Here is a 23,025-nt window from a genome sequence, read left to right as displayed (position 1 = left end):
GTTGGTTTTCTCCCTGAACTGCTCCAGTGGTGTGCAGCAGCAGCTGATCGGGTGCAACAGATAGCTGGGTTTACCAGTGTAGGTTCAGGTNTTTTGATTAAAAGCAAATGCCAGATGGCCCAATGTTTATATATATAAAAATGAAACCCTATTGAGTAAACATTTCCATACTCTTGGGATTAGGGACAACTTTTCTAAGTATGACAGGAGAGCTAGAAGCCATAGAGGGAATGGCTGGCTCTTTGTAGCCAAAACAAAAACAGAAACATGTCAATAGATGGAAAGACAAACCACAAACTGGAAAAGTATTCCTCACAACTTATAGATCAGAGAAAGGGCTAATCTCCCTATGGTACGAAGAACTCTCACAGGTCAAATTTTTAAAGAGACAAAGGACAAACCCATGCTCTTCAAAAGAGAAGCAGTTCATATGGCTAGTCACTGTAAAAGATGCTCAACTTCACTGATGATGAAAAATGAAAATCTAAGTATTATTTAGATATCATTTCTCACCAATAGCCTGGCAAAGTTTTTACATTTGGTAACAACGTAAAAGAATGTCAAGAAACAGAGACTCCACAGAGGCTCTTGGTAGAGCATACATGGATACCGCTGTCTTAGAGAACAATTTGTCAGTTCCTGTCAAAATTCTGAGTGTTTAGACATTTGGCCTAGCATGTCTAATTCTAGGAATTTATCTGAAAGAAATACTTGGATACTTTTTTCAAAGGTATATGTTCAAAAATATTCACAGCACTGTTTGAAATGGCAAAGAATTGGAAGCAACACTAACATCGATATACAGAAAATTCAATGGGCCAGGCACAGTGGCCCACACCTGCAGTCCCAGCACTTGAGAGGCTGAGGCGGGTGGATCCCTTGAGCCCAGGAGTTTGAGACAAGCCAGGGCAACATGGCAAAACTCCATCTCTACTAAAAATTTAAAGATTAGCTCAGTGTGGTGGTGTGCACGTGTCGTTCCAGCTCCTGGAGGTGGAGGGCGATTGGGAGGGTGCTGAGGTGGGAAGATTGCTTAAGTCTGGGAAGCCGAGGCTGCCATGAGCCTTAATCACACCACTGCACTCCAGCCTGGTGACAGAGCAAGACCCTGACTCAAAAAAAAAAGAAGAAAAAAAAGAAAATTGGATGCATAAATGAGGGTGCCAGATGTGCGGGTAAATACCATGCAGCTGTTAAACTAGGTCTGCATGTGCTGACACAGAAAGACATGAAGGAGGGCTGTTGTGTGAAAAAACAAATGGACAAACAGAACATGTCTATGATCCCATATTTTAAAACACATGCATGATATCAACATGCATACTCACATCTGTTTAAATGAATCTGTGTGAGAGACAGAGACAGATACTGGTACCAAACTGCTGATGATCACCTCTACTGGGTGGGATTGAGAGAGATCCCTAAAACCTTTTTTTTTTTTTATCACGAAGTGATGTTTACATTTTTAATAATGTACATATTACTTTTATAGCTATAAGATTAAAATCATACATTAAGTGTTATACATTTATCACTGATCTATAAAGTAATTAAAATATATCCTTTTATTTGTAAAGGTTTTTATTACAAAAACAATAAACATTCATTCCAGTAAAACAAGAAAATCAGTATGAACCAAGAAGCAAGTGAAGAACACAGTCCTTTCACCCTGAAAGCAGTGCCCTTTGCACTTGCTGTTCATCCTGCCAGACCTTTCCCTTTGGGCACAGGCCTGTGTGTCAGGGTGGCTGGGGAAGATTACAGGGCTTGGACACTTTTGTGACCTGATTTCCCTGCAGGTGAACCTTGACCAGGCTGGCCAGTCAACACTTCTCTTCTTCAGCGTTTTCAGTTGTTGCACACCATAATTTAATAAGCACTGTAACTTACTAATTAGTCCCTTTGCTATTGAACTTTGAAGCATTTCCAGTTTCCCACTCCTGTAATTATGCTGAAGAGAATCTCTGCATCCATACATCTCTAGGACAACAGACTCCTAGAAGTGCGGTGTCTGGATCAAAGTGTGTACACATTTTTGAAGTGTTGGTCACTTTTCTATATCAGAGGTCTCTGTCAAGGGTGAGCCTCGTTTGGAAAATCAGGGCCTTGCAGAGATGCTGGGGTCGAGACCCCAGGGAGAACAGGCAGGTGAGCTGGTAGTGAAGCCGATCACAGTCCCTTGCAAGGAACCCCTGAGCCAGGAAGATTCCCTTCACCAGGCCCTGGGAGGCCTCTGCCTGCTCTGTAACTCGGCATCTGAGCCAGGCCACTGGGCCTTGCCATTCATGGCAGAGGAGTGTACAGGTTGCCTGCTGGTTCTCTGCACACAGAGCCCCTGACCCTCTCACCCCCTGATCTAGAAAGAACATCAGAGCATCAGAGATTGGCTTATTGAGCTAGATAGTCAAGGGACAACCTTGGACGTGTTTGTTCCAGGGTAGGTTCTTAGTTTGGAACCCGTATGAGCTAGCCTAAGCCAAAGAAGGCTCTATGAAGCATATCCTGGGACTCATGGAAACTGCAGGAAGGTCAGAGCAGCAGGCTCGGGTTTGGAGCTGGGAAGAGCACCCACACCACTGCTCAGATTCCTCCAGCCATGACCCCCTGCCCCTGCAACCACCCCGAGCTGTGTGGCTGGTGCATTCAGCTTCTCCACCAAGAGGGCTCAGCCTGCCATAACTCCAAGTAGGGAGGAGGGGCGCCAGTCCTCCCGCCTCTTAAGTGTAATGCCAGGGAAATCCCTCGATCTCAGGCTGTTGGTGTGGCTACAGTTACTATCCTGTCTCTTGCCTCTAGGGATGGAGCCCCCCAAACAGAAAATATCAATGCTCATACGAAGGAAACTCGCTGGGCTCTCCCTGAAGGAAGAGAGTGAGAAACCCTTGATTGAACGTGGAAGCAGGTGAGAGCCAAGAGCAGCAAGGACTACTGTAAATGGCTGTATCTGCTGGGGGGTGGTACAGTGTAATGGTTAGGGGCTTGGGCTCTGAAGTCAGACAGACCTGGGAAAGGCATTGTGTTCTGAGCCTTAGGTTTCCTCATCTATGAAATGGGCATGGCCACCTACCCTGATATTATCAAGAGAAAGTTAAATGAGGTAGTACATGAGGTGCCCCAGCACATATGAACAGCTCAACAGCTATTAGTTCACATGATAAGGACCCACCAAAGGGTCCCACGATGAAAGGGAGGCCTGGCTCAGTGGGAGACATATTCTCAGATCACTGCTGGCATCGTGAGCCCCTCTAGCTGTCATGTGTGAAGAGAGTTGGCAATGTGCCTGTCCCCTGTGCCCAAGAGTGTGACTCTGCAAGAAGAAGCAGAGCAGTGATATGCCCAGCTATGTTCTCAGAAGTGGTCTTTAGAGCATCATAGGAAAAGCATACCAGGCACTGGTGGCCACCACCTGGCTGGCAGATCAGTGAGTAAACTGAGGCTCAGAAAGGGGAAGCAACTTGAACTGTGGCCCTCCCCTTCCCCACCAGAACCCCAGACCGTGCACAGCGATGAGACCAGTGTGGGCTAATATGAAACAGCTTGAACAAGTGCAGCATTCACACTCAGTATGTCTTTTATTTTCATTAAGATATTTAAAGCCATGATAATTTTCTCAAAGAAATGCTAAGCTTTTCCAACAGGGATGGTAGGTGGATTATGAAAGATGAAGACAAGTCTGTGAGATTTTCACACATTTGTTTGTAGGAAGTGGCCAGGAATCAAACCCACCGAAGTCACCATTCAAAACAAGATTCTTCTCCGGCCAACATCATCGATATCCACCACCAAAACCACCCTGGGCCACCTGGCAGCCGTGGAAGCCCGAGATGCTGTGTACCTGGTGAGATGGGGTGGAGTGGGTGTGTCCCGGGGAGCACAGCTCAGGTTGGCTACCTTGGGAAGGGGGAGCTTCCCATTACCCGGCACCCCAACATTTGGTTGGTGCAGCAGGCAACACATGTCAGTGCACCCCAGAGCTGCAGGTCTCAACACTCAGGACGGTCACTGTTCACAGGCACAAAGACGCCGCCGCTGTGGGTCATCTCCCATCCCAGTGCAAGTGTGGGTCTGAGGCATGATCCCAATGCTGCGGGAGCCCAGCTGAGGGACATCCCACCCAGACTGGGGGTGAAGAAAGGCTTTCCAAAGGCACAGTGGGGTCACAGCTAGGGAACGTTGTCACCAGGCACGGAAGCAATGGTGGCAGTCAGCTCAGAGGGGGCACAGTAGCAGGAGCGGTCACAGCTCCTGAGAACTCACTGAGAGGTGCTTACTGGGAGCTGCTTCTCTTGACATGAGGCATCTCACTGAATCCTCCTAACAGCTCCACAAGGGAGGTAAAATTAAAACTGATGAGGACACTGAGGCTTAAAGAAACTTGTCCCCTCTATGCCACTACAGAGTGGCAGAGCCAGGATTTGATCCCAGTGCCTGTCAGACCCCCTGGGGACAGCCTGATGAGGAGGCTACACCCAGATACCACCTGAGTGACCTCTTGGCTCTGAAGATCTGTGGACCTTTGGTCCTGATGCCCAGAGAGAAACCTTGTCCTGCCCAGAGACCAGCTGGCCCCCTTATTGGGAAGTGCCCAGGGTCAGCCCTCCCCAAGCTTCCCTCCAAGCCCCAGGCAGAGGGTACAGCTCGGCCTGCTGAGTTCAGTGAAGGCGGGAGGCCTGGGAGGTCCAGCCTACCCAAAAACTGGGAGCCCTGAGCTCCCGAGAGGCCACAGTGTGGGACAGAGCTCAGGAAGGAGCGCTGAGCCCAGAGTCAGATAGACACAGGTTCTAGTCCTTGATCAGCCTCCGTCTAGCTGGGTGACCCCAGACCAGGCTCTGAGCCTCAGTTTCCCTGTCTTGTAAAATGGGGGAAACAACTAGGCCTACCTGGTTTCTACCTGAGAAGTGACTTGGGGAACTCTTGCCAGTGCCTGAAATGGGTTAAAAGCCACCTGCCAGCAAGTTACAGCATTGCCCTAGGGGAGAGGGTCCAGATGTCTCTCCTCATGTGGACCCCTCCTGCTACCTTCCTTCTAGAAATATTTAGCATCATTTGAGGAGGAGCTGAAGAGGATCCAGGATGACTGCACATCTCAGATGAAGGAGGCTCAGCGCTGGAAGGACAGCTGGAAGCAGTCCCTGCACACCATCCAGGGCCTGTATGTGTGACCCTCCACCCCGCCATGAATAAATGCTTTCTTATGCAGACTCCTTCCCTGTCCATCTACCTGCCTACCTACTTTTCATTCATCCCTCCCTCCCTTCATCCCTCCACCCCTGCTCTGTGCCGGACACTGTAGCTTTACCAGCAAACAGGACATAGCATGGTCCCTGCCCACGTGGAGCCCACTTCCCACGAGGAAGGCATGAAAGGGGAGGTCCACGTGGTTAGCAGGGAGGGTAAATACCAGGAATCAGTCACTTAAAATAGACTCCAGAACTTCAAAGGACATCACCTTCAAATAGCATGCTGGGCAGGGCACACCATCTTGAAAAATGAAATAATTAAAGGTCATGGGGAAACATTATTTTAATTTAACAGATTAAACAAGTATGGGTTATAACCGCAACTCTGCACTGGTTCCTAGGCCCAACAAAGACCTAATCCAATGTTGATTGGTATTTGTGCCACAATTTGCCTGAGCAAATTGCAATATTTTGAAAAAAAAAAAAAGTCTTCCGGGCCTCTTTAGTCCTATGATGCTCAGATCATTCTCTTGGAGTCCTCCAGCCTGCCAGCATCTTGCTCATCAACTTTCTCTTCTTTGATTACACGGCCTGAGCGTGCAGGTTTCATTTGTCAGTAGCTGTGTGTGTCATCTGGACAGGCTTCCTCAGCCACAGGCCTAGGAGGCCCCAGCCCCTAAATTTCCAGCCCGTGACAGCTGTGTGACCCTCTGAGTGCAGCTCCCTCAGCTGGGGACACTCACCCTGCTCTCCTGGTCTGCTCCACCTAGTGAGGCCCTGCTTCGTTAGCTTGGTGGCCTTTGTGCACTGAAGCCAGGAGAGTGAGGAGTCCCCTTCCATTAAGGCAAATGCAATCTCCTGTTCTTTTCTGTGCTCCCCCCACCCCCACCCCAATGTGCTACCTTTCATTGCTCATTTTTCCAAAAGGAATATATGCACATCGTAGAAAAAAGAATTTATGAAACCAGCAACAGGATAACTTTAAAATCCTGAGCCGGGCACAGTGGCTCATGCCTGTAATCCTAGCACTTTGGGAGGCCAAGGCGAGCAGATCACCTGAGCTGAGGAGTTCGGGACCAGCTGAGGCAACATGGTGAAACCCCATATCTACTAAAAATAAAAAAGTTAGCCAGGCATGGTGGCACACACCTGTAATCCCAGCTACTGGGGAGGCTGAGGCATGAGAATCACTTGAACCCAGGAGGTGGAGGTTGCAGTGAGCCAAGATCATGCCACTTCACTCTGGCCTGGGCAACATAATGAGGCTCTGTCTCAAATAAACAAATAAATAAATAATAAAATCCTGGTATCTAGAGAGAGCCACTGTCCATAGCATCTTTCCATGTATGTGAGTTATTTTTACAAAAGGGAATCATAATGTGCATTAGGTTGCATAGACTGCTTGGTAAATTTTAACTAGATAAACCCTATGCCATATCCTTAAGGATTCATTTACACCATTGGTTTTCATACTTTTCTGACTCAACCACTGTATAAACATGTTCTAAACACAGGGTCCTTGCACACATACACAACTTGGGACCAACAGGTCACAGGATAGCACTTAACCTTACTAGGAAGACTGCTTTCTAATATTTTCTCCCTGCTTTTTAAATCCTAGCCCGGTCCACTAACTCAGTTCATGGCCCATGAAGGGGCCTTGATTGCAGTGTGGGACACTATCATTTAAACAGCTGCAGAGTGCTCCCACTGCCCGGGGAACCAGATCGCCTCCGTCGGACAAGGGTGAGGATGTCCTAGAAAGAAGGCAAAGATGACATCCTCCCACACTAGCTCTTTGTACACATCTGTAATCATTCCTTAATCAGAGGGTGGCAGCTGTGGACATGGTGCCAAGTCACCCTCCAGGGAAACAGGCCACCCCCTCCCACCACTAAGCAATACCCATTGTCCAATTTCCTCATCCACACCAAGGGTTCTAGTTTCAGCATTTGGGGGACATTTTTTGCTGGTTTGGTTGGTGAGAAAACATATCTAAATCACTTTTCTAATAGTGAGTGAGACTGGACTCTAATCACCCCTATACCCATACTACAGGGACCCCCTTAGAGGCCCAGCTTGACAAGTACTGAAGGAACCCAATACTACTTTGTCTACCTTTTGGCTACTATAGATCCACACAAAAACTTGTTCATGACTGCCCATAGCAGCACTAAAAAATAGTGCTGTTATATCTAAGACTCCATTGCCTAAAAAATAGTGCTGCTATGAGCAGTCATGAATAAGTTTTTGTGTGGATGCATATTTTCATTTCTCTTGGGTATATACCAATTACTAGGTCTAAAAGTAACTCTAGGCTGGGCACAGTGGCTCACACTTGTCATCCCAGCACTTTGGGAGGCTGAGGCGGGTGGATCGCTTGAGGTCAGGAGTTAAGAGACCAGCCGGGCCAACATGGTGAAACCTGTCAAATGAAAATACACGAATTAGCCAGGGGTGGTAGCACACGCCTGTAGTCCCAGCTACTTGGGAGGCTGAGCCATGAGAATTGCTTGAGCCCAGGAAGGGGAGGTTGCAGTGAGCCAAGATCATGCCATTGCACTCCAGCCTGGGCAACAGAGCGAGACTCTCTCTCCAAAAAAAAAAAAAAAAAACAGTAACTGTATGCTTAACTTTATGAGAAAGTGCCAGACTGTTTCCCAAAGTAGCTGTATCACTTTATATCGGTCTTGGCAGTATATAAAGGCTCTGATTTCTCCACATCATTTGCCAAAACTTGTTATTATCTGACTTTTGGATGATAACCATCCCAGTGGGTGTGAAGTTGTATCTCATTATAGTCTTAATTTACATTTGCAATGACTAATGATGTTGAGTATCTTTTCATGTGCTTATTGGTCATTTGAATATTTTCTCTGGAGAAATGTATTCAATTTCTTTATCAAATTTTTAACTAGATTACTTTTATTATTGAGTTATTAGAGTTCTTTATATATTCAAGCCACTGGACCCTTATCAGACATTTGCAAACATTTTTGCAAACAGATTTGCAAACATTTTCTCCCAATTGTATGTTGTTTTCACTTAAAAAATTATCTCTAGATCAGTTATAATTCACTTTCTTGATAGTGTCCTTTGATACACAAAAGTTTTTAATTCTGAGGAAGTCCAGTTTATTATTTCTTGGGTTGCTTGTGCTTTTGGTGTTATATCTAAGACTCCATTGCCTAATCCAAAGTCACAAAGATTTACTGCTGTTTTCTAAGAGCCGTATAGTTGTTTTATTTGTTTGTTCTTTTTTGAGACAGGGTCTCACTCTCTCGCCCAGACTGGAGTGCAGTGGTATGATCTTGGCTCACCGCAACCTCCTCCTCCCTGGCTCAAGCAATTCTCCTGCCTCAGCCTCCTGAGTAGCTGGGACTACAGGCATGCACCACTACTGCCCAGCTAATTTTTGTATTTTTAGTAGAGATGGGATTTCACCATGTTGGCCAGGCTGGTCTCGAACTCCTGACCTCAAATAATCCACCTACCTCAGCCTCCCAAAGTGCTGGGATTACAGGCATGAGCCACCACGCCCAGCCTAGAGTTGTATAGTTTTAACTCTTCTACTTAGGTCTTTGATCCATTTTAAGTTAATTTTGTACATAGCAGTAAGTGTTCAACTTTATTCTCTTGCATTTGGCCACCAGTTGTTCCAGCACCATTTCTTGAAAATACTGATCTTTCCCCCACAAAATTTTCTTGGCACCTGTGACATAGTGAAATACATGTTTGGTTTTCTTCCGCGTGTTCTGATGTGCAGCTCTTAAAACCCTTAGAATCTCTGGAGTGATAAGAGTGTCTTTTGTATGCTAATGAGACGGCTGGTGGCTGGGGACCCCTAGACAGCTTCAGGGCAGGGGCTGGTCAACAGAAAGGTCAAGGCATGGTTAGAGGACTGAGACCCTCAGCCCCAAACCCCAAGGAGTTGGTAACTAGGTTAGCAACCAATGACCAATGATCAGTTATTTAGTCAGTCATGCCTATGTAATGCAGCATCCATAAAACTCCAAAAGCACAGGGTTCTGGGAGTTTTCAGATAGCTGGTCACATGGAGATTCCTGGAGGGAGGCACACCCAGCAAGATCATGGAAGCTCTGTGCCCCTTCTCCCATTCCTTGCCCTAAAAATCGCCTCCATCTGGTGGTTCATGTGTATCCTTTATTAATAAACAAGTAAATGTAAGTAAAGTGTTTCCCTGAGTTCTGTGGGCTGCTCTAGCAAATTAATAAAACCTGACTAGGAAGTTATGGGAACCCTGATTTAAAGCCAGTTTCTCAAGAATGTTCACCACCGGCATCTAAAGTTTCTCAAGTACTATTCGCTTTTGGCATCTGAAAGTGGAGGGCAGTCTTGTGGGACTGGGCCCTCAGCCTGTCTCCAGGTAGACAGTATCAGAATGGAATCGAATTAGAATCGAATAAACAAACAAGTAAATGTAAGTGTTTCCCTGAGTTCTGTGAGCTGCTCTAGCAAATTAATCAAGCCCAAGAAGGAAGTTACGGGAACCCTGATTTACAGCCAGTTTCTAAAGAATATATTAACAGGTGACAGCCTACTACTTGCTACAGGCATCTAAAGTGAAGGGCAGTCTTGTGGGACTGGGCCCTCAGCCTGTCTCCAGGTAGATAGTATCAGAATGGAATTGAATTAGAGGATGCCTAATTCACTGCCTAATACACTGCAGAATTGCTTGATGTCTGGGGAAATGACCTTCCCACATCTGGTATCAGACGTATTACATTGTGTGGTGTGTGAATAGAGGGAAAAACCACTTTTTCCCTATATCTTATATATCGAATGCCTTTCATTTTATTTTCTTGCCTAATTGCCGGGCCCTCCCATGCCTCCCACTGACTGCCCACCTACCTCATGCCTCACCTTTAACTCTCCCCACGGGAAAGGTTCACAGTCCCCCCAACCCCTGCCCACCTTGCCCCATGAAATAACCACAGTACAAGACTGGATAGAGGATAAAGCCATCCAGGGGGCTGTAAGCTCTAAGGGCTCAGGCCAGCGTGCCCTTAGGACAAGTCAGTAACAACACAACTGAGTGTGTAAACAGGGGATCCCCAAGACCTTGGACCTCAGGAACACAGGACGCCAGACTTCACCTTGGCCAGGATGGGAGTGTGGGGTCTGTTGTTGACAAGGAATAAGTACCCTTATCCTGGCAAACCAGAGCTCACCTGTGGTTCATGAGGCTCCAGCTGGGGAGGAATGGCCAGGATGTGCCTGACAGAGAGGCTGGGAGTCTTCTATGGAATTTCCAGCTTGAAAAGAATTACACCAGGAATTGCAGGGATGCTGGAAATCCTAGATCATAGGTAGCAGCAATGTTTATGCAATGAGGCCCAGCTGCAGCCTTAAAAATTGCATTGCAAAATCTTTCCCCCTGGATGAGAAACCAGCAAGAAAAGAAGTGCTGAGGTCAGAGACAGAATCCCAGGAGGAGTCAAATGTAAGGTCAAGGGTCATTCATGGGGCCCCCGGAAGTGAACTGAAGATGCACTGTCCAGCCTACCCTGACTCCATTTGCAAATAATCTTCCTTTGGCCTTGTCCTTTCCACATTACACATTTGGATTTTTTTTTACACTCCCCCCACCCCAACACATAACACACATACACACTTAGTACTGATGCAATTCCAGCGTTTGAACAAGAAAACTACAAGTCCCTAATAGCTGATCAAAGGAAACCTCAGTAAGCAAATCAGAACATGTTCCCTCTTCCTCCAAAGCAGTAGAAAGGTAGCCACTGTCTTGGGTCAGGAAATGGTCCCTGGAAGGGTTATTTTTAAAGACACCCAGATTCCCAAGGGTGCCGCTAGGCCGCGTGAAAGCCCCTTCAGCTGCTAACCCGGGAGTTCTCAGGGGCTGTCTCTGCTTCTTGCCCAAGTTGACCATGCAGAGATGAACATGGGCCCTGAGAAAGTCCTACTTTTCTCCCATCTCCCTTCTTCTGCAGTCAACACACGGGCACCCCTGCAAGATGCCTCATCTCTAGGAGGGATATGAGAGCCTGTATCTCCAATTAACACAGGAAGTGAAAGAACAAAACCGCAGCTCCCAGGCTGTAATGGAAACAGGATTGTAACACAGTATTCATCTCTATTGTATTCATTTTTATAGTAAATAAATTGTGTCCTTCTTCAAAGCAGCCAGGGCTGGGGGAGAGCTCTCGGGGAGAGGGGACAGGAGTGTCCCATTTTCTCCTGGGCTTCAAGGGATCCCAGAAAAAGATTCACCTTGTCCTTCTCATCTGGGCTGGAGGAGCTGGCCCAGGGCCCCCGGGGGCCCCAGCTGCACCCTGTTGCTTATGTTGGGGTCACAGGGTCACAGTTGAGCAGGCCTCGTGTCTGTCCTGCCGCTGGTACAGGGCTCTGCTTTGGGGGCCTGGTGGCTGGATGGGAGGGCAGGATGACCTGGAAGGGACTACCCCAGGGTCTCAGACTACCCTGCCACCCACTCTTACTCTGTGCTCCAGGCACTGTGCTGAGTGCTTGGTGTCCCAATCACGTAAGAGATCACTTAGCATCAGCCCATTTCACAGGGGAGGAAAGCAAGTCCCCGAGAGGCAAGGTGACCTGCCCCAGTCACAGGGCTGTTCAGTAATGGAGCTGGGAGCCCAGTGCCAGCTGTCTGACACTCCAAACCCACACTTAGCCCAAAGCTGCACTGAGCCCTGGGACAGTCCGCCCAGTACACCAGGTCACTCACAGGCACCTCAGCTTGACTGTGACCTTTTCTCCTTGGCTTTGAGGCCGCTACTGGCTGATTCAGGTGGTGGTTCTGACTGGCAGGACTGCTTATATCTACAGGGCAGGGTGGCAGCCCTGAGACTACCTGGAATCATACCTCAGCTCTCCCTCCCAGTGCCTGCCCAGCACCTGGAGTCTGGGTGGCCCAGCTGTCACCACATACTAGGGGATGAGCCACAGTTGCAGGCTTCCTGCTGCTAGCCACCAGAGAGAGTCCACCCCTGCCCTCACCCAAGTCCTGCCCCAGCCTGATCTCTCATCCTCACTGAGCTGCTCCGTGGTCTTGAACCAGGTTCCAAAGTCCTCAGGTGGAAATTAGCTGCAGCCACCTGAGGCAGCTGCAGCTCCCTAATTACTGTGCATTCCTGGTGCCAGAGGGAAGAACAGCAGGGTGACAGGGCCTGGTGAGGGGGTGCTGGAGGAGCCCTAGTGGGGGTGTGGAGTGGGGTCAAGGGCCACTCCACAACCCCATCTCTAGGTGGATGCTTTTAAGAGGCTCCCACCTCCCCTCCAATCTCATCCAGTCCCTACCGGTTCTCAGAGTTGGGTTCAAACAGTCCCTCCTCCAGGAAGTTGTCCTTGATTCCAGCGCCTACCCCCACCCTCCAGTGGGATGGTTCCTCCTCTGCTCTGTATCAAGCCCTCCCAATGAGTCTAAGGTGCAGGGAATGGGTCCAGGGAGTGTTTGGCAGGTGGCGAGTCTCCGATTTCCACACCCCCAGCCTCCCGCAATGAATGCCACAGTTGCTTACCTAACTCCTTTCCTGGAAGTTGATCAGATTCGCCTGGAAGGCAAACAGCCAAAGCCCATCAAAAAGGTCCCTGGCCCCTGATCACCTCCCGACCACATTCCTCTCACGTTGCAGTACCAACAGGCTCCACCAGGGAGCAGGGCGTGCACACAAAACGGGACTTGGACTTGGGTCAGACTAGGCTCCAGGGGAGGCGGTCACGGCAGCGGAGGCTCAGGGACCTTCCAGCCCAGGCCTCTCTGATACAGACAGGGAAACCGAGGCCTCAAGCTGGAAGGGACTGTTCACCTACTCTCCTGCTCCCTAACGTCACTCCCCTGCCACCATGGACAGCGCCCGAGGGAGCATCTGACTCCTCCAGCGCAGCTACAATCTCCTGCAGCTGGGCAGCCAGGCAGCTGGGCCGCTTCACTACACGGGGAATGGGGTCTGGCGGCTCTGTGGAGCCTCCGTTCCCTCATCAATACGGTGGCCACGACGCCCGGCTCACAGGGGCAGTGTGAGGACCGCCTGAGAGGAGGTTTGCTGAGAGCTCAGGACTCGGTAAGGGGCTGTCTCCTCCCAAGTTCAGGACCCCGGCCCCGCCCCGCGCCTCCCCAGGCTGGCTCACATCCGGAGAATCCTTCATCGCAGTGCCCAGCATCACCAGGTCAGGTAGAATGGGCCAAGGAGGGGTCGGACCCTGTGCCCATGGGGCGGGGGTGTTGGTGACCACTGGCTCTCCGGTACCGCCCTCGGGTTGATCAGATCAATCTGCAGCCACCTGGGGCAGCTGCAGCTCCCTAATTACCTAATCAAATTCCTCACACTCCCCCTCCCACGTGGAGCAGCCAAGATTTGCCCCCATCCAAGACCCCTCCCCACACCTCTCTGCGTCTAGCAAACTCACTGTAGCCACTCCTACAGTCGGCTTTGGCAATCACAAAGGTTGTGAGGGGCCAGCCCTGGTTCTCCCTGCTCCTCTCCAACCCACCACCTCCACCCCCTGTACCAGCCCAGCTCTCCCTGACCCTTGCTCTGGTCACTTCTGTGGGAGGCATTTCAGGCACTGCTGCAGAAGGAGAAGCAAGGCCCCCTCCTCTCTTGATGTGAGGCCTTTGCTGGGAGGGAGAAGCCCTGTCTGCTGACTCCCTGGAGGCTCTCCCACCCCACCTGCACCTGCTGCCTCTTCTGGGCTCTCGGGGCTCCATTCCAGTGTGGCCACCATGAAGGTCCCCTCCAGGGTCGAGGGCAAGGTCAGTGAGGACATCCTCCTCACCCTTTTATTCTCCCAGCCCCCTGACCCTGGGGCCCTCTACTGCCACCACCTCTGGGGTGCTTTGATTCCAGATTCACTCCCTTGGACTCCCTGAGCCTGTTTCCTCCTCTGGGAAAGCACGGCAGGAACTCCACCTGCCTCACAGGCTCTCCTGAGCACCACGTGACTAGCACTCACATCACTGTTCCTGCCATCACACCCCTCCCCCATGGCACAGCCAGGCACAAAGCCCACCACATTCCTCTCTGTGACTGCATTGTCACCATGTGAGTCCTGCACCACAAGGCCATCATCCCTCCACTTTTCAGATGAGAAAACAGAGGCCAAAGAGAAGCAGTGACTTGCCCAGGGCCCCATAGGAGAGGCCAGCTTCCTCCTCCTAGCCAGAGGCCCCATCCCAGCTGCCTTCACCACGTCCTTCAGCACCACTGCTGACCAGCGTCCCATCCTCTGGGCTCTCAGTGTGTGTCCAGGCCCCCAGCCAGGCCCAGCTGTGGCGGGAGACGACAGGGTAGTCCCAGGAGGCCCAAATGAGTGGCTCCTGCCTGCCTCAGCCACAGGAGTCTCTGCCCCAAAGGCTGGGCTGAGGTCATGCAAAGGCTCCACCTCCCCAGGGAACCCCCAGGAAATTCCCCTGCACAGAACACTTTCTTCCTCCACTCAGGAAGGGGGACTCTGAGGTGCTATCTCTGATTGACAGACTAGGGGTGCCCAGGGTGATGGGTGAGGCCACTTTGCTTCCTCTTTTGTATGAATGTTTGTGAAATCCTCTCAGGAAGTAGCCACCAGGGATCGATTAGTCCCTATATACTCCTCATAAACTATCCGGGGTACGTGTCATTGCAAACGAGGCAACAGGGCCGGAATCTGTGGCTGATCAACAGTGCCTGCTGTGGGGCCAGAGCAGGCAGTCACAGAGTGCACATACCTGTCCTCTACTCAGCCATTCGGACCCAAGGCTGGGCAGCCTTTTTGACCACCTGGCCCGTGGAATTCCTTGGCAGTGCCCATCTCTGGTGTGGGCAGGGTGCCCCCTCCCCTTGGAGCTGCAGTCCAGACAGAAGAACAGCTGGAGGCCAGCTTCCTGACGACCCCCCTACCTTCCCCATCCACCCAACAGCCTGGAGGGGGCTGCCAGTCAGTGTGATGGGCCAGCCAGAGAGCTGAGCCAGGGACCTGCTCAATCTGCTACCTCATCAAGCCCTCCTGGCTCAGCACAGCTGCCACCACTATGACCCATTGCTGGGACCTCCTGCTCTCTGAAGTGCCCCCGCCTCCCGCCTGCCCATGGACCAGAGGGATTCCTCTGCTATGAATCCAAAAAAGATCGAGACTGAAGATTTTCAAAGAAACTCTCAATGAGAAACTGAAAAACCACACCCTGTCCAGTCCTTCTACCCTCTCAGTTCCCTCCCTCCCAAAGGCTTGCCCCCATCCCCTCCTCCACTTTGCTGTGGTGAGCAGAACCCTGCGCAGTGCACTAGCTTACACATCTTGAAAATTTTCGAGACTGTCCCTGTGCAGAGGCGAAAGAAGAAAGGAGAAATTTGGGAATCACGGGGAGGGGCATGAGTGCAAATCCCATTTATTTAAGAAGTCACAGGACCCAAACACCCTAGATGAGAGGTTCCAACAGGTTCCCCTGAGCCTAAGGGTCCCATGGGACTGGGGAGGGGAGGGGACTCTCATGTTGGTCCACTGGGCCCCCACTCCCATTTCAGCCAAGCAGGTCTGTTTTGACCAGTTTTGATTTCAATCATCAGAGAAACGTGTTGCTGTGAGGTAAGCTCTTGACAGTCTCCAATTTGGCCCTAGCCTATATCTGACAGGTAAGGAAAGGTAACCTAATTCGAAGCAGAACTGCTGGCCTAAGATCCCAGGGAGGCTCAGAGACCCCACCCGGGTTCCCAGTCCCTACCTTGAGGGTTCACAGCCTCCCAGAACCTCCTAGGCTCACTGAGAGGCAATGCCCAGCCCAGCCCCGTGGATGTCCCTGATCCACCCTGGTGCTCCTGTAGAGAGAGGCCTGCTCACCTGGAAACTTCTCTCCATGTGAATTGAGGTGCTCTGCAGAGCAGAGAGGATGGCATAGAGTGAGGAGAAGTTCTTGAGGTATCAGCACTCCTGGGGAGGAGAGAGAATGAGCCGGGTGGTGGGGAGTTGGAATCCCACCTGCTCCACTTCAGCTGCTCTGCTGACATCTCCCCTCCTGGAGGAGACAGAAGCCCAGGGAGCTGTGGCAGGGAGTAGGGGCACACCTGGGACCCAGTGAGCAACACTCACAGGGAAGGAGCCCAGTAGCAAGTGAGCACCCACCTCTGAGACACGTGGTCAAGGCCAGCATGCCCCTGACAGGAAGGCCTAGGGACTGCGTGGGGGCTTAGATCACAGACCACACACCTGAGAGCCAACAAGAGGCCGTTCCCAAGTCTCTAAGAGGGAGCATATTAGTCCGTTTTCACACTGCTTATAAAGACACACCCAAGACTGGGAAATTTACAGAAGAAAGAGGTTTAATTAAACTTACAGTTCCACGTGATTGGTGGCTAGGGAAGCCTCACAATCATGGTGGAAGATGAGGAGCAAGTCACGTCTTACATGGAAGGCAGCAGGCAAAAAGAGAGGTTGTGCAGGAACACTTACCCTTATAGTAACATCAGAGCTCGTGAGACGTACCCATGCACCTGGGTGCTCCTCAGTGAGCACTCTCCACCTACAAAGGGGCCAGGCCCTGCCCTGCCTTCCCTCTCTGCTCTCATTCTGCAGTCACTGTGTGCAGCAGGTGCTGTTATGTCCCATTTCTGCCCTGCACATGTGAACAGTGAAGGCCTGGAGGTTAAGAATCTAGTCCAGGTCACGTGGTTGGTAAGAGGTGGAGCTGGGATTGGGCCCATATCATCCAACTGAGGTTCAGGGAAAGGTCCCAGAGGGGAGGTTGTCCCCACTCTGCCTTGAGAGCCTAGCACTCATTGCATCCATCAGAGTCCATTGCTTTGCCACCAGCATAGGAGGGAACCCCCCCAAGAGGTTGGGGACCTCCTCACCGGGCCAGTTCTGTATGGTCCCAGACTAGGGGCAGGAGGGCTCTGGACTGACTCTATGTCAGGCTGTCACTGGAGCAGGCTTCTTCCCTGGAGTGCCCTCAGGGTACTTTTCTGGCCAGGTGCCCAAGATGGAAGAGAGAGTGTAGGGGGTGGGGGGTGGGGGGCAGCAGAGTCAGATGCCTGGCCTTTCCTTCCACATTGTTCTTCTAGGGTACCCTTGTTTAGATGTGGACCCCTGTGGCTGCCCTGCCTGTCCAGAGATGGCCCCACCCAACCCCTCTGTGACTGTTCTGGCAGAGACAGCCCTGGTCTTCAGGCAGGGCAGGCACAGAACCTGCATGGGCCAGGTCTTGCCAGTGACTCTTGCTCTGAAGGGCTACCTGCACCAGGATGCTCAGAAATGAGGTTTGAGGTAGAAATGTGAGCAAAATGCTCACTACAGCTCCTGTTCTGGATCCCCTAGAGGTTGGGTCTGGAGGGGTGGATGTGAAAGGAGGCGGGCAGAGCTGAGATGGGACTGTGGTGGGGATGGCTCTGACCCCCAGCCTCCCTTTCACTTCCCAGGGGACTTGGATCCCATTCATAACTCTCACTGACTAATTTCCTCCTGCAGAGGAAGCCCCCAGACCTCAGCCCTCTCACGGGAATCCTAAGATGTATGAGATCCAGGGTTCTGCCAGCCCCTCCCCAGCCACAGGCTCCTATATGCCCCCAACTGTTCTGGGGAAACAGGAACCCATCCTAGACCTGAAGTCCACTGACATTTTTAGTTGATCCTGAGGTCCCTCCTCCCTGTTAAAACACGGCAGGATGCATGTGTATCTAGAAGAGGCCAGGAGGACATCACAGTGTCAACACACTGTGGACACGGCCTGCTTATGATGTCTAGTGCACCCATGACTTCCCAGCCAGAATGCAGACAATCCCCAGGGAGTGCCTTCTGCAGGCAGAAAAGTACTGCACACAGTAGGTGCTCAATGTATATTTGTTGAAAGAATGAACCACAACCAGAATCTTCCCAGATATCTGGGTTAGCGTAGGGCCCCTCCACCAGCCCCCAGGGATCCCTGTTCTGGGTACCCCAAGCACAGGGATCAGCCATGTGGAAACTCAAACCCTTTTCACAAATGGGAAAACAGGTTTGCTTTCCATACGCTTTCCCAAACGTAGGAAGGCCACAAGTGAGGCAGAGAGCAACTTCGTGTTCAAAAATAAATAACAGCCACAGTACATCTGGCAGCCATTTCCACAGAGCCAAGCACCAGGTCAGCATCTGCCATGGCTCACCCCATTTAGTCCCTGCAAGAACCCTGTGAGGTTCATCCTCTTACCACCTTTATTCTCAGAGGAGCAAACTGAGGCTCAGAGAGGTGCAGCAAAATTCCTGAGACACACAGCTAACTGGTGGCAGAGTCCCCACTGTGCTGTGGAAGGGACAGGCTCCCACCTATTGAATACCCAGTCCAGGAACTGTGGGGTAGAGACGAAGACCCAGTGGTTACACAGGAAGGTGGTGCTGTAGGGTATGTGTCTGCTCTGGAAGCCTGGTCCAGGGATGCCACCATATGCTCCTGAGTGCCCACCTGGAGGAGGGTCCACATTTTGCAGATCTTGCCCAGGTACAGGGTTAACTCATTTTCATACTGAGTGGGACAAGGAAGGACACAGAGTTAGAGGCAGCACCAAAAACCACCAGGAGAATCGTGGGCTAGAGCTCAGACCAGGAAGCCCCAATTCCTTGGGGACTTGTGTGTGAAGAGGGATGTGAGTGCCCACAGCAAGAGAGGTTAGCATTCCCCTATTAAGAGCTTGTATGAAGAGCATCACTCTAGTGAGTCCTAAGAAAACATCCCCATTGTTGAGATGAGAAAACGCAGGCTTAGGGATGTCAAATGGCTGCTCAAGGTCACACAGGGCAGGACTAAGAACTGCCCAAAGCTAGGGCTGCATCACTTTCCCACTAAGCTACCTGAAGCTTAGTCTGCTTCTGGCATGGAGGGAGAGGATCTGAGGGAACCTCATTCCCCACCCCACTGCCCCCACCAAGTTGAGAGACCAGTTTTCAGTGTAGACCCACTGCTATGGTGTGCATGTTTGTGTTCTCTAAAATTCATGTTGAAGTGTAGTTGCCATTGTGACCATACTGGGAGATGGGACCTTTAAGAGGTGTTTAGGTCATGAGAGCTCTGCCATCCTGGGTGGATTAACGTCAGTATCGTGGAGGTGGGTCTGCCCCCTCTTGCTCTCTCTCACCCTCTCTTTGCCCTTCTGCCATGTGATGCCTTCCGCCATGGGATGATGCAGCAAGAAGGCCCTCACCAGATGCCAGCATCTTGACTGTGGACTTCCTAGCCTCCAGAACTGTGAGAAATAAATTGCTGTACATTATAAATTGCCCAGTCTATGGTGTTTTGTTGCAGCAGCACAAAATAGACTACAACACCCACCCTAGGAGAGTCCTTTAGATTTCAAAGCAAGGCACTTAATTTTCTTTCTTTTACAATAAAGGCAGTTTTGAGAACCTGAGCTTTGAGGATCCCAGATCCAGCAAAGGGGCAAATGCCTGGAGGTTCCAGGGTGCGAGAAGGGTTGTCACAGCAACAAGAACATGAGCAGACAACTGGGGGAAGAGAAAATCCAAATGGCTGGTAAACAACTGACAGGTGGCTCAAGCCTATAAGTGGCAAATTAAAAAGCAAGGGAAGCATACTGTGGCATTTGCCACATGGACACCAGATTAGCAGGAATGTAAATGAATGACATCCCCCATTGTCAGGCTGGATGCAGGGAAGCAGACACCATTGGAGACTGTCGTGGCAACCCAACTGCCACAGCCTCTTTGGAAAGTAATTTGGCTGAAGTGATTCAGATTTTGCATATGCATATCCTTCCACCAAGCAACCCCATGCCTGGAGTCTATCTTCTGTAGGGAATAAGTATGTGGTATAAGCCAAATTATATCTCCCAAAATTCATATGTTGAAGTGCTAACCCCCAGGACCTCAGAATGTGACTGTATTTGGAGACATAGTCTTTAAAGAGGTCATTAAGGTTGAGTTCATTGAGGTGGACTCTAATCCAGTCTGATTGATGTCCTCATAAGAAGAGGAGATTAGGGCACAAAGAGGCACAGAGTAGGGAGGTGGAGGTTGCAGTAAGCTGAGACCAAGCCACTGCACTCCAGCCTGGGTGACAGAACAATACTCTGTCTCAAGAAAACAAAGAAACAACAACAACAACAACGAAAAGAGGCACAGAGTAAAGACAATGTCAACACAGAGATAAAAGGGGCCATCTACAAGCCACGGAGAGAAGCCTCAGAAGAAACGCCCCCAGCCCGCACCTTGATCTCAGAATTCTAGCCCCAGAATTATGAGAAAACCAATTCTGTTGTTTAAGCCACATGGTTTGGGTACTGTTATGGCAGCCCTAGCAAACCAGTGCTCTCTAATAGGACACACGTAAGATGTTCCCTGCAGCCCTGCTGAAACGGCAACAGAATGGAATCACATCCAGGTCCACCAGGATTGAAAGGCTGAATTGCTGTGGCAAAAAAAAAAAAAAAGCCTTCCTTATGGAATATTGTGAAGACAGGTGAGGCCAACGCTCTGGGCCTAGTGGGCTAAGATGATGTATTCTGGGATGTGACAAGCTGAAGAGACATGTAAAGAATAGCTGAACCAACACCCCCCTCCCAATTTTTATATATAAACCACCCTATTAAGCCTGATGATTTCTAAGGCTTGGAGCAGGTCTGGATGGACAGAGGAGCTGATTCTTGCATGGGATATCTGGGGCAGGTGGTTAAAAAAACAAAAATAGTAGCAACATGCAAAAATGTTCATGGCCTAGTGTGATATGAAAACAATGAAAAAGTCTTTTCTCTGACATTCCTGCAAGTATGTGAAGTGTCTTTCCACCTTACCAATTTGCAGGTGGGGGAGGAGTGGGAGCCCAGATTTCTGAGGGGTAGAACTGTGGTCACTCCAGTGGGAAGTCCCTGCTAGAGAGATCCCAGGAGTCCTTGTATACAAAACTGGGTTCCGGACCCATGCTGTTCATCTCGTGGTACTGGCAGCGGAGACACCACCACACCCGCCCATGCCCGCTCTCACCCCAGACCAGCGCTGGTCATCATTGGTGGCATGGGGCACCTACCCCTTGTCTAGGAAGATGGAGGAGTTGAACCCATCAACTAGTTCCTCACTGATCTCCCACATGGAGCTCTGCAAAAATGATGCCCTGCAGTCAGATCATCAGACATTAGGGCCCTGCCTGGCCATCACTGCAGCAGGAAACTCACATTAGAGATTCTGCTCCCCAGTTAAGGCACAGGTGGGCAACTGCATAGAGGAAATGAGCTGAAGTCTCAGGGGCACAGGATAATATCTGGGGAAATGTCCTTCACCCAGCACCCATCTTCCCATTTTGTCAGGCCCACCGGGGTTCCAACACCCAACAACCTGCTCCGGCCCAGGAAGGGCCCAACGCTCATCCCTTGCCTTCCCTCCGCTGCCTCCCTCCACACACACGGTGATGGGGAGGGGTTTGAGGCTGCCCAGGTGGGATCACAGTTGTGGTCTGGCCTGGACTTCTCTGTGTTACCTTTGGGTACTTCCTGCCAAATGACCAGAGGTGCCAGAAGTGAGTGCTGAACCAAAAAGTCTGCAGCAATGGAAAAGGCTCTCATGCCAGGCTTTCCTGAGGTCAGAGCCTCAGAAAGTCAGGATACAGCAGGAGAACCTCTTATTCTCTTTAGTGGCTCCCACCGAGAGAGCTAGACAGGGGCTGTCTCTAGAATGTGAGTGCTGGGTATCAAAGTTCTAAGTTCTGTTGGGGCCTATCACCAAGGAAGTTAGGTCACTTCTCCAAGGTTCCATTACCTCAGCCCCTTCCTTCAAAGACCTCCCTCCCCAAAGGTCTCTCTGAGCCATTGGCTGCTCACCCTTCTCCTCTATGTCATCTCCTTAACTGTTCACAATTTTGCCAACACCGCACCTCTGGGTGTTGCAGAGGGCCCTAGGTTTGAGGAGACACAGCTGGGTTCCAACCTTTATTTTTCTTACCACTTCTGTGCCCTGGAAAACTCACTGTACCTCTCAGAGCCTCTCCAGTCTCCCTACCTGCACAATGCAAATCATCCCAGCATCTGCTTCCCAGAGATATCATCAGGCATACATGAGATAATTCTCATAACACTCATAGGTTGGTGTCACAAGTAACAAATGTACAAACTCAAGAGAAGGAAGAATTATAAGGATGGACGGGATGCAGCATGGACTTACAACTGAAGACATGCCCAGATTCCACCAGTGTAATATTGGAAACGTTACTTCCACTCGGGCCTCATTTCTCATTCTGCACCATGAGAGGATTAACATAAAATGAAACTCATATATGGTCATCCTGTGGCATAAAGCCTTCCAATGCTTTCCTGTTATATTTAGAATCAGACCCAGGTGTCTCATCCCAGCCTATGTGGTAGGTAGGCTGCATGCATGCACAGCAGCTTGCAATGAACCTCACTGCTGGGATTCATGCCCTTGTGTAACCATAAAGTGGTTAGTGACTCCCCTTCTGACTAACAGAACACAGCAGAGTGACAGGCTATCTCTCCTGTTTGAGTCAGTTAGGGCTGCTACAAGAAAGGTAGTTCTATAGCAGACAGGGTGGTTCACCAATAACAGAAATGTATTCCTTGCAGTTCTGGAGGCTAGAAGTCTGAAATCAGGGTATCAGCATGGTCCAGTTTTGCCAAGGTCCCTCTTCAGGGTTGCAGACTGCCAGCTTATTGTTGTGTCCTCAGATGGTTGAAAAAGGGTGAAGGAACTCCCTGGGGTGCCTTTGAAAAGGGCACTAATCCCATTCATGAGGTCTCCACCCTTATGACCTAATTATCTCACAAAGGCCCCATCTCCTAATATTATCACATTGGGAATTTGGCTAACAACACATGACTTTTAGGGGACATAAACATTCAATCCATTGCAACTTCCAACATTTAGTTACAAAAAAAGTGCCAATTCC

At 50.3% G+C, this 23,025-nt stretch overlaps 1 protein-coding gene and 2 long non-coding RNA genes across 4 annotated transcripts in view; 1 reads left to right on the top strand and 2 right to left on the bottom strand.

The window, feature by feature from the left end:
* The window catches only part of CCDC180 (coiled-coil domain containing 180), a 68,488-nt gene extending 63,286 nt beyond the window's left edge, over nucleotides 1–5,202 (top strand). Inside the window, 3 exon segments of the mRNA XM_017887558.1 lie at nucleotides 2,797–2,902; nucleotides 3,703–3,838; nucleotides 5,031–5,202. Of these exon segments, the coding sequence (XP_017743047.1) occupies nucleotides 2,797–2,902; nucleotides 3,703–3,838; nucleotides 5,031–5,162 (374 nt within the window). The 3' untranslated portion in view covers nucleotides 5,163–5,202.
* A 2,364-nt stretch (nucleotides 5,203–7,566) lies between these two features.
* LOC108539119 (uncharacterized) overlaps nucleotides 7,567–23,025 on the bottom strand; it is a 29,813-nt gene continuing 14,354 nt past the window's right edge. The window contains exons 5-8 of one of the 2 annotated variants that reach the window (XR_001888284.1): nucleotides 15,990–16,079; nucleotides 12,698–12,730; nucleotides 10,373–10,578; nucleotides 7,567–7,605 (exon numbers count right to left, since the gene is read on the bottom strand). This is a non-coding gene — a long non-coding RNA (uncharacterized LOC108539119). The remainder of the gene's footprint in view (nucleotides 7,606–10,372; nucleotides 10,579–12,697; nucleotides 12,731–15,989; nucleotides 16,080–23,025) is intronic. The other variant, XR_001888285.1, reaches the window with a different exon arrangement.
* Nucleotides 16,630–21,787, bottom strand: LOC108539120 (uncharacterized). Its single transcript, XR_001888286.1, has 4 exons — nucleotides 21,604–21,787; nucleotides 21,157–21,283; nucleotides 18,331–19,619; nucleotides 16,630–17,821 (listed from the first exon to the last, which is right to left on the bottom strand). It is a non-coding gene; the product is annotated as an uncharacterized LOC108539120 (long non-coding RNA).

Source organism: Rhinopithecus bieti, unplaced genomic scaffold, assembly GCF_001698545.2.
Source record: "Rhinopithecus bieti isolate Rb0 unplaced genomic scaffold, ASM169854v2 scaffold_16773, whole genome shotgun sequence".
In the NCBI taxonomy this organism is placed as follows: domain Eukaryota; kingdom Metazoa; phylum Chordata; class Mammalia; order Primates; family Cercopithecidae; genus Rhinopithecus; species Rhinopithecus bieti.
This window is presented reverse-complemented; position numbering and strand designations above follow the sequence as displayed.